A 15,935-nucleotide genomic window follows, 5' to 3' on the forward strand; every position below is an offset into this window, starting at 1 on the left:
CACAGATATAACATATATATCACATATCTCATAAACACCATAAATCAAACAAGTTCACAGCATTACCAACATGTTCGGACACAAACATAAGTATCCAACACTCAAGAACATAAGTCTCAAGTATCTCACAAAGCAGACCGGGTCTGACACGAATAAGCGGGCGGGGCCCGGACATGAAACTAAGCACGGTGGGTTGGCCCGGCACGGCCCGTTTACCTCTAAGCCCGTTTTTTTGCACAAAATTGTGCTTACCGGCCCGCTAAACCCGTTTTTCGACCCGCTTTTTCTGTACTTACCGAGCTGGCCCGACCCGTTTAGGCCCGCTGTGGGCCGCGCTCGGACAGGAAAACGAGCCCGCGGGTTTAAATGGCTCGGTCCGGTTTCCAAAATGGGTCGGGCTTCACCAGGCCCGGGGCGAACCGGGCGGCCCGTTTGGCCATCTCTACCCTTACTTCTTCTCTCCGTCGGGTGGTAGGAGTAGGACCCATGAAGGGGGAAATTGTTGCACAGGTGCTATAGTCATGGCTGGCCCCGCTCGTTTGCAGCCATAGCAGCCTGATGTGAGAAGAGCGAGCGCGGTGGCGGCATTGCATGCAGTGAGAGATGTATGGATTGGGGAAGATTTTCGCTCGTCAATATTTGAGGGGGAGTGGAGCTTGGATACGGGACACTGATAATTTGGAGGAAGGAAAGGGAAACTGTTGGAAAGAGTTTTTTTTACCCTAAAACATGTTTTAGGGTTGGTTTTAGCATTCTTTTGGAGATGCTCTAAGGGATCGAACTACATGCTCCGTGCAATTTACATCTATATCTATACCATTATATAATCCACCAGTTTAAACTTTGCAAAACACACACCAACCAAATCACCATACACCCATAACCTTCACTAAATTCACTAAACAAATTATACCCAAACTTAACGCACTATCAAAAAAATGGTTCAAATCACTGAATAACCCCTCTCCATTACTCAATCAAATCCAATAAACAATATTATTTGGATCATTGTTCTTTCTCCCCACAACCACAACCCCTTCTCCCAAACAAGTCCATAGATCCACATGTGAATCTATCCATATCAAAACTAATAAGGCCTTGTTCGGTTATTCCTATCTTATATGAATTCGACGGGATTAACATGGATTAAGAGAGATTTTGAATTGTTATAGATTTAACACACTCAATCCAATCTAATCCACATGGATTAAGAGTGAACCGAACATACATCAAAGGTTGTGTCCTAAATGGAAGATGATTTCTCTACCAGCCCGTTTGGTTCCCTAGAATTGGTCCAAATTGAATTAAATTCCATATCTCGGCCTGTTTGGATCCCCTTGGAATTGAATTGGCCATTTCAGCCCATTTCTCGTCCCTGAAAATTTGGCCTTGTCTCATTTCGGACCATCACCCATCGGAAAACGTCGGAAAGTGGCTAGGGTTAGCCGTCCCGCTCCGCTCGCGGCATCGCTCGCCGCTCACGCCGCCTCGCTCCCTGCTCGCGGCATCGCTCGCTGCTCACGCCGCCCCGCTCCCTGCTCGTCGCTCACGCCGACCCGCTCCCTGCTCGCGGCATCGCTCTGCTCCAATCCGCCGCTCCACTCCAAGTCACACGGAGGCAGCCATCGCAGCCTCGCCCGACTCCGTTTCCCCTGTTCTTTGGGTGAGTTCTCTACTGATCCATTCTCCCCTGAAAATCTTCGCCGTCGCATCTGAATGTTCAATCTGTCGTTCCCCCGTCCGGCTAGTCCTTGTAATCAATTCGTATTCGGTTAATTCCGAGCAAGAATATAGGTAGTTTTTGCATTTGTAGCGCTGGTTAATTCCGAGCAAGAATACAGGTAGTCCTTGAAAAATCTTTTGCCGTCGCGTGATTAATTCGTATTTGTAGCAGATCAGAGGTAGTCTGAAGTCCTGAATATGCAATGACGGGCCATCTTCTAGTAAAGAGTGATCAGCCTAAAGTAGCAGCCATTGCTTCTATGTGTGTTCAGCCTGAGGTGGACCAGCGCCCATTCATGGGTGAAGTAGTTCAAGCTCTGAAGCTGACCCAACGCTATCTGCTAAGCTGTTCACTTCATCAGCGCGTTATGATGCTATAGATGCCCCTGGTTCTTTCCGAAGATACTCAAGTTCAGGTCCTCTAAGAGTAGGGAGAACTGGACTGAACAAAGAGAGGGGCCTGTCAACAGGCAGCTCAAGTGAACACGTTGGGCTACAGAGGTTTAGGATTGATGGAGAATAGTCAGCCTGCAAGCAGCTCATGATGATGTGCGCATGGAAGAAATACACATTGGATTATTTTTTCTTCCAAGCCAGATTTCATACTCATCACTTACTAGCATTTGTTCCATTAGTTTGCTTCGATCGGGGAGACTGTAATGTAGCTTTGTCTGAGGGCATAAATAATCTGTGTGGATATTTGGTTCCTGTCCATTTTAAAGTAATGTAGCTGTTCTAATATATTCTGAACTCCCTCACTTGAAACCTATGTGATCAACAGAGATGTGCTACTGCTGTTTAGGAATCTACTTTTTTCTTCTTTTGTGTGTTAAGTAATGTTTCCAACAAAGTTTTTTTGCAGTCTCGTCTAACTACCTCCAACAAATCATTTGCAGGAGTGTTAAAACAGCTCGCTGTTTTGGGATTTGCCGCCTCAAGTTTCATCTAGCTACCTCAAACAAATCCTTCAATTTCCATGGCTACATCGGTACTTCTCCTATTCCACCTTGTGCTCCTACTAGTAGTGTTTTTATTCTTGAGTAGAGCATTTTGCTTTCAACTAGCATGTCTAATTGCATATAAATTACTTGTTCTAGATATCAACTCAATATACTAACGAGGAGGAAATTAAAAGGAAGAGAAAGAAGCGAAAGAGAGTTGTTGTATTAGCTGTGTCTATTATGGCTATTATTGCAAACCGGTATCAACGGAGGAGACCTAGACACATCGTAGATGCTAACGAAGTTCAAGAGAGAAATGTCGAGTCCAGAAAACAAATGCTACGTAATATGTACCAGGGTTCAAATGTCTATTGCTATGACAGTTTGCGCCTAACTAAGAGATCTTTTAGTGACGTGAGTGCCATCTTACGGGAAAAGAGTGGCCTACATGATACCTTAAATGTGTCGGTAGAAGAAAAGCTTGCAATTTTTCTGCTTATAGTAGGTCATAACACCAAAATGAGGTTGATCCGTAGCACTTATGGGTGGTCCCTTGAGCCAATCAGTCGACACTTCAACGAAGTGCTTAGAGGGATTCTATTTTTAAGTCATGAGTTCATCAAGCTTCCTAATCCAGAAACCACTCTACCTGAGGATCCAAAGTGGAAATGGTTTGAGGATTGTCTAGGTGCACTAGATGGCACACATATCGATGTGAATGTTCCATTGACTGACCAAGGTAGGTATAGAAATAGGAAGCAACGAATCACCACTAATGTATTAGGGGTTTGTGATCGACAAATGAAGTTTCTGTATGTCTTGGCTGGATGGGAAGGGTCGGCTTCGGATTCACGCATACTACGTGATGCCATGTCACGGGAGGACTCATTTGTTGTTCCTAGTGGTAAATACTATCTAGTGGATGCTGGATATACAAATGGTCCGGGATTTCTTGCCCCGTACCGATCTACACGGTACCACTTGAATGAATGGGCTATTCAAGGCAACAATCCATCTACCGCGAGAGAGTTATTCAACCTACGCCATGCAACAGCTAGGAATGTGATAGAGAGAACTTTTGGGCTATTGAAGATGAGATGGGCAATCTTGAGGACCAGCTCATATTTTGATTTAGAAAACCAGGTATAACATAGTAGGTCTTCAATTAAAATTCAATCGTTAGTTTTAAAATTGTGTATTCACTTAGCCATATTATTCTATGCAGATTAGGATCATCCATGCTTGCTGCATATTGCATAATTTTTTAAGGGATAGACAAAGAGATATGGACGATATTCTAATACATGAAGTTGATAGTGTCATCTCTGCTGCTCCTGCTGAAAATCAAGGAGAAATGAGTATGATTACGCATGTTCAATCAAGGAGAAATGAGTACGATTTGCAATACATGAACTGTTCATTCATTAATGAGCCTAGGGATATTCTTTTCTTTGGGGGACTCTTTTCAGATTTGACAACGCCATCTTAATTGATGCTGCATCAGGTTTGTTTGGGTGTTCGTTAAATAGTAGCGGATCAGCACTTGAGCCTGACCAAATGGCAGTAGTGACCTTGTTTATTTTTAGCTTCATATATTCCATTTTTACTCCAAATCTTTCGTGGAGCCTTCCTGGCCGAATGGACCAGCAAGCAATAATGGCCCTGATCAGAAGAGGTGTCCTGTTTGCAAGATTCTTAATTTGGTTGCTTCATTTCTGCCAATATTTGAGAAAGTGGCTACATATTTACATCACGTCTTCTGAACATTGCACATATAAGACGAATGGCGTCAAGCTGAAGCTTTTCATTAGTAGTGACCTCTCATTAGTTTATTTTTAGCGGATCAGCACTTTCAATTTTTGTAGTTTATTCCATTTTTACTCCAAATTCTACTGTTGAACTGTAAACTGTGAAGATTTTTTGTTCTTATTTTTACTCCAAATTGGTCATACATGCTACTGTTGCCTAGTAGTTTATTCCATTTTTTGCAGCTTAGTTTATGTTTCAATTCCAAGTTTATTTGTTGATGTATCTTTGTAACAATTTTTTTATAGAGGAATAAGGAAGCAAAAGGATATAGACATAAGGTTGTGAAGTTTTGGGATCTACTCAGCCTAGTGTACAATAAAGACCAAGCAAATGGAGAGGGTGCTAAAACAGCAGCTGAAAGTTCAAAGGAAATGGCAAAAGAGAATGATACCGGAGGCAAGGATGCTCCATATTCTGTATCTTCCTCGAGTAGTTTAAAAAGACAAAGATCAGATGATTCATTTAACTCTATATGGTGTGATAAGTTCGACATGCTTACATCTGCATTGAAAGATGACGGTCCAAAGCTACCCTCTTCCGCCGAAGTTCTCGCCGCATTACAAGAGGTTGAGGGACTTGATGAAGACACAGAACTTGAGCTTTATGGCATCCTCACCTCTAACGCACGCAAGTTTGAGTCGATGATGGCACTCCCAATGGAAAGGAGGAAGAGGTGGCTTATGATGCAGCTAAGGAAGTGAAACAACTTATATGTGAACTTAGATCTCTGTATTGAACTGATTGTGTGAACTTGTCTTTGTGAAACTTTTGTGTGTGAACTTGATGGCTATGTGAAACTGTTGTGTGCGAACTTGATGGCTTTATGAAACTACTATGTGAAGATTTGATGTCTTTGTAGAACTTTTATGTGCGAATTTTATGACTTTGTGAAACTGTTATGTGTGACTTGCCTTTGTCAAATTGTTATTTGTGAACTTAATAGTTTCTGATAGTTGTAAATTGTTCATGCTTATTTTTAAGCAGATGCAAAGTCAAGAGATCCTTGTTTGTATTCAAATTCAAATTCCGTGTGCAAAGTATCCAAACAACATCTAGAATTTAATTCTAGGAATTCAATTGCTTGTACAACCAAACAAAAATAATGGAATTGAATCACTTTCTAGTCGATTGAATTCTATATAATTCATTTCTTGGAATTTATTTCTTGGAAAAGGTTTCATTTCTAGGCATCCAAACGGGGCGTACCAGTAATTGTAACATGTGTGTGTGCGCACTTTTTTGTAGGTGGGTGGGGGTGAGGGGAGGGGATCATAATTGATATCTACCATGACACTAAACTTGACATCATCTATATCACCTTACCGTAGCTGCTTAAGGTACGTAGTGCAGGGACCAGAAGAACCGCACTACTTGATGAGGCCTGAAATCCAATGATAAGACAGACTAGCTTAGAATGACTAGGCATTGCATCAAAGGTTGCCGCTTTAGAATATAATGCCTCATGTAAGCTCCAGATGATACCATCTTGGTCTCGGAAGGCTGGCTAGTTGTAAATGGAGGAGAAAGAGAGAATATAAAAGAGCCGTACAACGCTTTGATCGAATCCAATCGTTTCCAGCTTCCTGCAATCATTAGATTCAACCGCAACCAACTCATTCCTACAGTATCTTTCATCGTTCCTAAATCATTTCATTCGTCCGAACCGTATGAATTTTGAAATAAAAACGGATGAGAGAGAGAGAATAGTCGTTCCATTCGTCAGCATATACAAGCCCAAACCACCCAGGTTCAGCCCGCTTTTGGCGACGTGGATGCGGCTGACCAAAGCCACGCTGGCTTGCATCTGCTGCTCAGAGTGATATGAGCGCCCACGCACGCACTCTGATCTGTGTCCCGCTGACGGTGTCTCGTTGGTCGCTGCTAATTGTTCAGCAGTACCGTTCCGTGACATTTGGTCAATTGTCATGCTAGCCACGTACACGGTTCATAGTTGTGTTTTTACATGTTAACATTTTTGTTTAGTTTCTTACAATCCAAGTGGTCGTGCCGGAGTGGTTATCGGGCATGACTAGAAATCATGTGGGCTTTGCCCGCGCAGGTTCGAATCCTGCCGACCACGTTTCAATTATTTTTTTGTAAATTATATATATATTGCATGATATTGTTATTTCTGTTTCCAAATTTTGTTTCAAAGAACGTGAACTTTGTTCTTTTTGGTACTTTTCAAAGTAAAAACAGTGAACCTTTAGTTTTCAGTCTCATTGCAACACGGTGTTTCTCATGTAAAAAAGGGTCTTGCGCCTAACCATCCACGTCCCGTTGTCGGTTGTCCTCTTCCTCTTATTTCAACTTTCAGTTTCATCATCTCTCTGCTACATCTCTAGCATCCAATCACCTCTTTTCTCGTTAAGCACCAGTGACGGCTCAACTAGTAGCTTTACAATTTCACACACTACACTACCATCACAGAATCACCTACCAGAATGAGAATGAGATCAATGCTTGCGCTTGATTAATGCATGAGATCAGGATTTAATGCTTGCTTCACTCCGACAAGGGCCCAGTTAGCAGCAGTTAGTAGCAGCCCTAGTAGCACTGCAAGGAGACGTTCACGCCCCCGGTAGCTGCGCCCACGGGAGAATCGGCCGGAGGACTACTGGACATACGATTTCAGGGGAAGGGAAGGTCGCTGAACGACGACGCACTGATGCGGCGCGCGTTTCGTGCTGGAGGATGTCAGGAGACTGACGCAGCAAGAGCAGAAGAAGGAGAATGCCGGGAAAGAAGAAGAGAAGGCTGGCGTTCAAAGAATGGGCCGCAGAATTAGAAGGCCGAATCCGCGAGTTTCAGGAGCTGAATGAGTGAACTAGTTGTGGGCTGGTGGTCGTATTGGGCCAAATTGGCTTGTAAGACATTAGCAATATAAACTGAATACTGAAGACAGAGTGAAGGGAGAAGAAATTAATCCCATTCAGACTTCCACTACTTCGTTCCTTGCCTGCTCTTCCGATATCCTTCCTGTTCTTCTTCATCGTCGGCGGCGAGCGTCATCGGACGACCAGTTCGTTGACAATTGGTATCGGCATCCAAGTTCCCTGGCGGCGCCTCCGTATTTCACCCGTCGCGCGAGGATGGCGGGCGCAGCAGACCCCAGTGTTGCAGCGGCTTTGGATGCGCAATCCAAATCCATCGACATCCAGTCAAGGACTCTTGCGACGCAATCAAAAATTCTTCAACAGCTATGCGACCGCCTTGATTCTCAAGATCAGAAGTGGAACAATCTCGAGCAAGCAGTAGACCACAACGCGACCAAAATCGTCGCACTCCAGAGGAATCTGGAGAGTGGTGGGGAGACATCACTTCACAGCGACCTCGGTCGCATCGACGACTTCATCGCGCAGACGACCACGCGGATGGCAGGACTTGAAACTGCCACTTCTGCATTTGAGTCATGGCGACCACGGGTGGAGGGCTCCATTGATTCTGTCCGAACCTCAGTGGAGACAATGCGTTCGGAGTTAGGCCTCTTAACGCAGCTTTTGGAAGGAGGTCTCCGTGGAGGTCCAGAAGCCCGTACAAGCATTTTGGGACCATTTATACCGGTGGCGGAGAGGCCGTCTGTGGCTGCGACGCACACCGACATGCCCCATGGGCACCGCCCTGTTCTTCATCCTCGGGAGCATGGCGTTGAGAATGTCTCTATTCCAACCCATCTCCCGAACAATGGTACGCATGTTCCCTGTCCATCTCAGGCTCCTGCTACATTTCCTAGTGTTGATGGTTGGGATATTCATCAGCAAACTTCGGTGGTAGCAGGGGGTAATGGCTATGAGAGTTTTTCCAATAGGAATTTGGGTAATCTACCCAAGCTGCACTTCCCATCTTTCGATGGTGAGAACCCCAAGTTGTGGAAATCTAGATGTGAAGACTATTTCCTGATGTATTCAGTAGACCCTCGGGTATGGATTAAAGTAGCCTCTATGCAATTTGTGGGATCGGCTGCTCGATGGTTGCAATCAATAGAATCTAGAGTTGTCCATATTTCTTGGGGGGAGTTTGGGAATTTAGTCCTGGAACGCTTTGGTAGAGACCAGCACCAAGGATTGTTGAGACAACTGTTCCATATTAGACAAACTGGTTCGGTAGTTGCTTATGCTGAAGAATTCTCTCAATTGATCGACAAGCTTAATGCTTATCAGTCCATGCCTGATCCATTGTACTATACATTGAAATTTGTCGATGGTCTTAGAGATGATATTAAAGCAGTTGTAATGCTTCAAAGGCCACATGATTTGTATACTGCTGCTGTTCTTGCTCAATTGCAGGAGGAGGCAAGTGCCATGTTGGAAAAGAAGGATTATCGCTGGTCAGATGCCTCAACTGTTAACCGGCCTACTCGACACCCTGTGGTTCAGCGACAGAATGCTAGAGATACCAGACAGTTGAGTTTGGGCAAGTCTGAAGATAAAACAATGGTTAACAGAAATTCTTCTGCGGAGGACAGGATTGCTTCTTTATATGCATATCGTAAAGCGAAAGGACTCTGCTATAAATGTGGTTTACAGTATTCCAGAGATCATAGATGTGCTGAAACAGTCCAATTACATGTGGTCGAAGAGTTGTGGCAGATGGCCCAAGTGACTGAGGAAGAATCTGATACTTGTTCAGCAATGGAGGAAGATGAGCCTGAGTTGAACATGGTAAGGGTGTCTCGGGCGGCTATGGAGGGGACTGAAGCTCCTCGGACAATGAAGTTTGTGGGTCACATTGCTGGTATTGACATTTTAGCACTACTTGATTCAGGCAGTTCACATTCCTTCCTTAGCGCGGATGTGGCTGCTCACTTGTCAACTGTCACTGCTATGGACAAACCTTTACAAGTTCAGGTAGCCAATGGGTCACACCTATCTTGTGATCAGCAGATTGTAAATGCTTCATGGTCCATTAGTGGCATATCTTTCACTTCAACACTACGGGTGCTTCAGTTGTCCACTTATGATCTCATTGTGGGAATGGATTGGCTCGAGAAGCACAGCCCAATGCTTATACATTGGTCTCAGAAGTGGCTCAGTATTCCTCTTAAAGACTCCACAGTTACATTACAAGGAGTTCAGTCCTCAGTGCTTCAAACAGCTGTTATCCAAGTATGCAGCCTCCAAGACCTATCTGACAAGGAACAAGCTGTACTGGAAAATCTGCAGGCTGATATACAGGAAGTTATATCTCAGTTTCCTACAGTTTTTGAGGTTCCTACAGGAATGCCTCCAGTTCGGGACTGTGATCACCAAATTCCCCTCATCACAGGAGCCAGGCCAGTACAGGTTAGGCCTTACAGATATGCACCAGCCCTCAAAACTGAAATTGAGAAACAGGTGGCAGAGATGTTGCAATCTGGCATTATTCAACATAGCCACAGTGAGTTTGCTTCTTCAGTAATATTGGTCAAGAAGAAGGACAATACATTTCGGTTTTGTGTGGATTACAGACATTTGAATGCTTTGACGATCAAGACCAAATATCCAGTGCCTATCATAGATGAATTCTTGGATGAGCTACATGGAGCTGCTTGGTTTTCCACTCTTGACCTGAGAGCTGGGTTTCACCAAATCCGGATGCATCCACAGGACCAGCATAAAACTGCATTTCAAACCCACCATGGTCACTTTGAATTTAAGGTCATGCCATTTGGGCTGTCAGGAGCTCCAGCTATGTTTCAAGGTGCTATGAACTCCACATTGGGTCCGCTTCTCAGGAAATCGGTGTTAGTATTCTTTGATGACATACTTATATATATCAAGACATGGCAAGAGCATCTTGTCCATCTGCAGCAGGTTCTTCAGATACTATACACAGAACAGTGGTATGTTAAGCTGTCCAAATGTTCATTTGCCAAGCAACAAATTGCTTATCTAGGCCATGTGATTACCCCGAATGGAGTGGCTACTGACCCAGAAAAAATCAAAGCAGTATCCTCTTGGCCGACGCCTGTGAATTGCAAGGAGCTTAGGGGTTTCCTTGGTCTTGCGGGATATTATAGGAAATTTGTCAAAAATTTCGGTGTGATTGCTAGGCCATTGACTGATCTGCTTAAAAAGGGAATGCTCTTTGTTTGGACCCAAGTGCATGCAACAGCTTTTCATACGCTCAAACATTCGCTTACCACAGCTCCTGTTCTGGCGTTGCCAAATTTTTCCAAACCTTTTGCTATTGAGACAGATGCCTCTAGTAAAGGAATTGGAGCAGTGCTGTTGCAAGATAACCATCCTTTGGCTTATGTCAGCAAGGCGTTGGGGGTAAAAAGTCAGGGATTATCAACTTATGAAAAGGAATATTTGGCTATATTGATGGTTGTTGACAAGTGGCGTCAGTATCTTCAGACAGTTGAATTTGTCATTTATTCAGACCACCGCAGTCTGTCTCATTTGACGGAGCAACGACTATCTACTCCGTGGCAACAAAGGGTGTTTTCCAAGTTGCTAGGGCTGCAGTATAAAATTGTCTATAAGAAAGGTGTTGATAATGGAGCGGCGGATGCGTTGTCTCGAAGGCCATCATCTGAATTGTTTGGATTAACTTCAGCTCTTCCTCAATGGACGCTTCAGATAGTGGATGCTTACAAACAGGATACGCAAGCTCAGCAGTTACTGGCAGCATTATCTGTTGATCCCAGCAGTTCAGGGCATTACACTCTTAAAAATGGTCTTATACGTTACAAGGACCGTATCTGGATAGGAAACAATTCAGCTCTTCAGCTTCAAATTATGGTAGCTTTACATGACAGCCCAGTTGAAGGACACTCGGGGTTTCCTGTTACCTATCGCAGGATCAAACAGATATTTTCCTGGCCATCAATGAAAGCAATAATCAGAGCCTATGTGACATCCTGTACAATATGCCAACAGTCCAAACCAGATCGGAATAAATATCCTGGACTTTTGCAACCATTGTCAGTTCCTGGTCAGGCTTGGGAGGTGAACAGTATGGATTTTGTGGAAGGTCTTCCTCGGTCGGGCAGTGCTAACACTATTATGGTGGTGGTGGACACATTTTCGAAGTATGCTCACTTTATTCCATTATTACACCCATTTACTGCTTTGAAGGTGGCTCAGCTCTTCATTGATGCGGTGTACAAGTTACATGGTCTTCCTCAAGCTATTGTGTCGGACCGAGATCGTATTTTCACAAGTAAGCTTTGGCAGGAGCTTTTTCGATTGGCTGGTACCACATTGAAGATGAGTTCCTCATATCATCCACAAACCGACGGACAAACAGAACGAGTCAATCAATGTTTGGAGACTTTCCTTCGCAGTTTTGTTCATGCGTGTCCGTCCAAATGGTCTGGTTGGTTGTCAGTGGCGGAGTATTGGTATAACACCAGTTTTCATTCCTCACTTGGACGTTCTCCTTTTGAAGTTTTATATGGACACACTCCACGAAATTTGGGCTTAAGACTTTCAGATGCCACTGCTCATATGGACCTACAGTCATGGTTACAGCAGCGTGAGTTGATGGTTCGGCTGGTACAACAACATTTGCTTAGAGCTCAACAGCGGATGAAGTCTCAAGCAGATAAAGGTCGGACGGAACGTAGTTTTGAGGTGGGAGACATGGTGTATTTGAAGTTACAGCCATACGTGCAGTCTTCCGTGGCCAACAGAGCAAACCACAAGCTCAGTTTCAAATTTTTTGGACCATTTCTTATACTCCAGAAAGTAGGCAAAGTTGCTTACAAGCTTCAGCTGCCACCCTCAGCACACATTCATCCGGTGGTGCATGTATCTCAGTTGAAACGATCTGTGGGTGATAGGCCAGTAAGCTCCACCTTGCCTGATGAGATGTGCCATCTGCAGGTTCCATTACAAGCTCTGGACCGCCGGGTTATTCACCGAGGCGGTAATCCGGTACAACAAGTTCTAATCAAATGGTCTGATATGGATGATGTTTTGTCTACATGGGAGGATGAAGAAGCATTGCGGGGTAAATTTCCAGCAGCACCCGCTTGGGGGCAAGCGGCTTCTCAAGGGGAGGACAATGTCAGGAGACTGACGCAGCAAGAGCAGAAGAAGGAGAATGCCGGGAAAGAAGAAGAGAAGGCTGGCGTTCAAAGAATGGGCCGCAGAATTAGAAGGCCGAATCCGCGAGTTTCAGGAGCTGAATGGGTGAACTAGTTGTGGGTTGGTGGTCGTAGTGGGCCAAATTGGCTTGTAAGACATTAGCAATATAAACTGAATACTGAAGACATAGTGAAGGGAGAAGAAATTAATCTCATTCAGACTTCCACTACTTCGTTCCTTGCCTGCTCTTCCGATATCCTTCCTGTTCTTCTTCATCGTCGGCGGCGAGCGTCATCGGACGACCAGTTCGTTGACAGAGGAGGACGACATGCGCCGGCGTATGGAGATGCGAGTGGCGGCAAGGTACGACCGGTGTTGGTTGCCGCCGAGTCCCAGCCGACTCAGGGCCCGTTCGGTTGATAGGGAATAGAAGACCGGAACTGTTCCGGTCCGGATTGCTTCTCTAATTTGTATAAGTTTTGATCAACAGGAATAATTCTTGGTGTAATCCTACAGAAACGAACGGGCCCTCAGCCAGTTGTCGCTGTGGCGGACGGCAACAACGACGACCAAGAAGCAGGAGCTAGAGAACAGTTGGGCCTCGCCCCAGTGCAGGGAAGCTCTCCATCACTCCATCAGTCTCTCTCAGCTTGTTATACATACTTGTTTGATTTCACAGTGCTATTAGGTTTATGTCAATTTATCCGTCTCTTTTAAATTACAACGACTAGCCATTGAACTATCTGTTCCCGACCGTTGGGATCTTAGTAGCTTATAGTCTGAAGCTTAGCATCGAATTAATCCAGTGCCCAAATATTTTATCTGAAACCATCATGTTCACCATCGGATTGGGAGAGATTTCTCCGATGATGGACCACTGGATCAATCCAATGAGTGTGCCTTTACGAACAATAGAACCTTTTAGTCTGGTGCCTTCTTTACTTCAATCTAATGCTACTGTTCTTACCGATTTGAGGTCAATGATGCCACTACTAGGGCCAGCTGCCATATAGTCTAATGCCCCAAGGAGGAACCATCAGATTAATTCGATGCCTCTTGATAATGATAACCCTCTCTTGACTTGTTTCTTTGTGATCTTTACATCTGACATGGTTCCATGCATCATATTTATTGGGACTTTTGCATGTCTAAACTGTCTTCACTCTAATTTATTTGGCATTTTTTTTAAACACACATTTGTTGTGCACTTAGATATATCTTATGTCTAAATATATATATAGAGGGACTAGTGGTGAATCTCGTGAGACGCGATTATCAGCAAAGGCAAAGTGTTCCTCGGTGTAATATAGGAATCACTAATAAATTTGGGGGTCATATATGTCATATCTGGTCCACTGCAGAAGCACCACATTTGTGGGTTTAGCATTACATTTTTCACTACGAAAAAGTACCACAAATTTGAGATTCAGCATAAAATATCCATAGAAACCAAATAAACTGTTCAGAATCTATGCAATTACATTAGCTAGACCATATTTGTTTGGAGAACATATCTGGTGCACATAAAAGTTTAGTGCACATGATTTATATATTAAATCATCACCACTTATCATAGATCTAGTGTCTCTAGTTGCTTGCGATATATTTTGCTAAGGACACCCTCCGACATAGTGGGTGTAGTAGTGGAAGGTGTTAATTGTAAATTACAATAATCAACCAGAGATGTTAGATCTGAGATGGATAGCGATGATTTAATATATGCACTATGTATACTAAGCTTTCATGTACAGCAGATATGTCCTTGTTTGGTTGAAGAGCTTTTAATCCTTGAGAATCTAATAAGAGCATCTCGAGGATGTTATTAGGTTCCTAAACTTAGAGAGCTATACAAAACCCATAAAACTAACTAGGTTTTTCTCCTTCCATATAAACTCAGAGTTTCTCACCTTCTCGCTTTCTGAAGCAAAAAAAAAAAAAAAAAGAAAAGAAAACTAGCTTCTGGCTTTCAAGAATCAAGCTCAAACAAACGTGGCCGATGCACTGCTTCGCCGTGCACACCGTACCTCTTTTGCTGCTCCTACCTAGGGTCCGCCGCAACCGCATAAAACATGGGAAAGAGGTCGATGTCGCTGTAGGAGCCATTACCATATTGAGGAATCAGAGAGTGTATTGCTTCGACGCAGCGCTTCAGTTTTTGGGGTTCGTACCCCGTCAGCTCCCTGAGCTCTCTGTTGGAACGCGTTATCTGCCCGTACCACGGCTTCAGCGTCAGCCTCGCCAGGAACATGGCCGCCGCAGCCACGGCGGACGGGTTGTGCTGGAGGCAGCTGTAGTGGAGAAGCGACATGTCCGCGAAGTCATGCGCCGCGGAGCGGAGGTCCTGCTCCACCTCCGCTTGGCCATAATGGCGGGTGAAGTGCTGCACGAACGTGTACGCCGTGGGGCGGCCGAGGCGGTAGTCGAGCGCCACGAGCAGCGCGCGCTCCATGTCGAGCACCTGCTGCTTGGTGGACGCGAAGCCGCCGCTGCGGTGGCCGTAGTATCTAGCGACCTTCTCGGCGTTCAGCTTGCGGACGGTTCCCTGGTCCTCGTACTTGGCCGCGACGTAGACGGCCGCGGCGCCCAGGAGGTAGAGCCGGTGCATGGCGACGTCCTCCACGGACCGCACCGAGAGGAACCGGTCGGCGTAGTAGACGGCGCGGTGCAGCGTGCCGGGGGCGAGGTCGTCGTTGTAGTGCCGGGTGAACGCTTTCATCCAGCTGACGAGGTCGGCGCGCGCGTCCTGGCTCATCCGACCCCTCTGCGTCGTCTCGAGGTAGTCCGGGGACGGCTTGGCTTCGCGCTCCTGGGTCCGGAGGGTGTCTTCGATCTCTTTGTCGTAACCGTGATAGGGACCGTACTTAGTAGTAGGAACCCTCGTGGAGTTTTTTTCGTCGTCACGGGTGCTGCCGCCGTCGCAGACCGGAGCAGCGGACATCACCGGCACGGGCTCCTCGGCGGTCCGCTGGACGAAGTGGCGGCTGCCGCGGTAGCAGTACCACCGGTCCCACGGTGCTGGAACCTCCATGCCAAGGGAATAACCGGTGTCGGCGTAAAATGGGTTAACGTTGCCGTAGTCGGAGACAGGTCTTGGAATATTGCAGCCGGCGGGTGGTAGTGGTAGCGCTGGATCTTGGAATGTTGCCCGTACGACGGCGGGGACGTAACAACGACTGTGAGGGTTCATTGTTGTTGTTGGGGAATAATCGTAACAGACTAACAGAGATCGGATCTGAAGACGAGCGAGCGAGGTCAAGTTCGAAGCTGATGAAGGGATGTATCCTCCCGGTGTTGCCCTTGCCACACCGGAGAAGGACCAGGAGCTAGCAGTCGAATATGGACGCGCGCAATATCAAGATCGAAGATGAAGGGTTGTTAGGTGTGCGTCGTGCCGCCAAGGCTGGAGAACGATTAGAAGCCAGGCTACGGAATCTGACGAACGAGAGGC

The 15,935-nt window shown here is 45.5% G+C and overlaps 2 protein-coding genes and 1 non-coding gene across 3 annotated transcripts; 2 read left to right on the forward strand and 1 right to left on the reverse strand.

Annotated features, from left to right (window-relative positions):
* Positions 1 to 1,469: 1,469 nt before the first annotated feature.
* Positions 1,470 to 4,487, forward strand: LOC103627394 (protein ANTAGONIST OF LIKE HETEROCHROMATIN PROTEIN 1). Its single transcript, XM_020538584.3, has 3 exons — positions 1,470 to 1,663; positions 2,619 to 3,806; positions 3,889 to 4,487. The coding sequence occupies exons 2-3, from the start codon at positions 2,904 to 2,906 to the stop codon at positions 4,150 to 4,152; spliced, it is 1,167 nt and encodes a 388-aa protein (XP_020394173.2). The 5' UTR covers positions 1,470 to 1,663; positions 2,619 to 2,903; the 3' UTR covers positions 4,153 to 4,487.
* Positions 4,488 to 6,470: 1,983 nt separating this feature from the next.
* On the forward strand, positions 6,471 to 6,552 carry TRNAS-AGA (transfer RNA serine (anticodon AGA)). The gene has a single exon. It is a non-coding gene; the product is annotated as a tRNA-Ser (tRNA).
* Positions 6,553 to 14,525: 7,973 nt separating this feature from the next.
* On the reverse strand, positions 14,526 to 15,674 carry LOC103628746 (putative cyclin-F2-1). Its single transcript, XM_008648891.1, has one exon. The coding sequence runs from the start codon at positions 15,672 to 15,674 to the stop codon at positions 14,526 to 14,528; it is 1,149 nt and encodes a 382-aa protein (XP_008647113.1).
* Positions 15,675 to 15,935: the final 261 nt, after the last annotated feature.

The sequence above is a fragment of the Zea mays genome, chromosome 5 (assembly GCF_902167145.1).
Source record: "Zea mays cultivar B73 chromosome 5, Zm-B73-REFERENCE-NAM-5.0, whole genome shotgun sequence".
Classification (NCBI taxonomy): Eukaryota; Viridiplantae; Streptophyta; class Magnoliopsida; order Poales; family Poaceae; genus Zea; species Zea mays.

What these genes read in the sequence shown, in the direction of transcription:
- LOC103627394 (XM_020538584.3), top strand. Translation starts at nt 2,904, where the DNA reads ATGGCTATTATTGCAAACCGGTATCAACGGAGGAGACCTAGACACATC. An exon ending in ATTTTGATTTAGAAAACCAG is followed by an intron (nt 3,807 to 3,888) that starts GTATAACATAGT and finishes TATTCTATGCAG; the next exon opens with ATTAGGATCATCCATGCTTG.
- LOC103628746 (XM_008648891.1), bottom strand. Translation starts at nt 15,674, where the DNA reads ATGAACCCTCACAGTCGTTGTTACGTCCCCGCCGTCGTACGGGCAACA.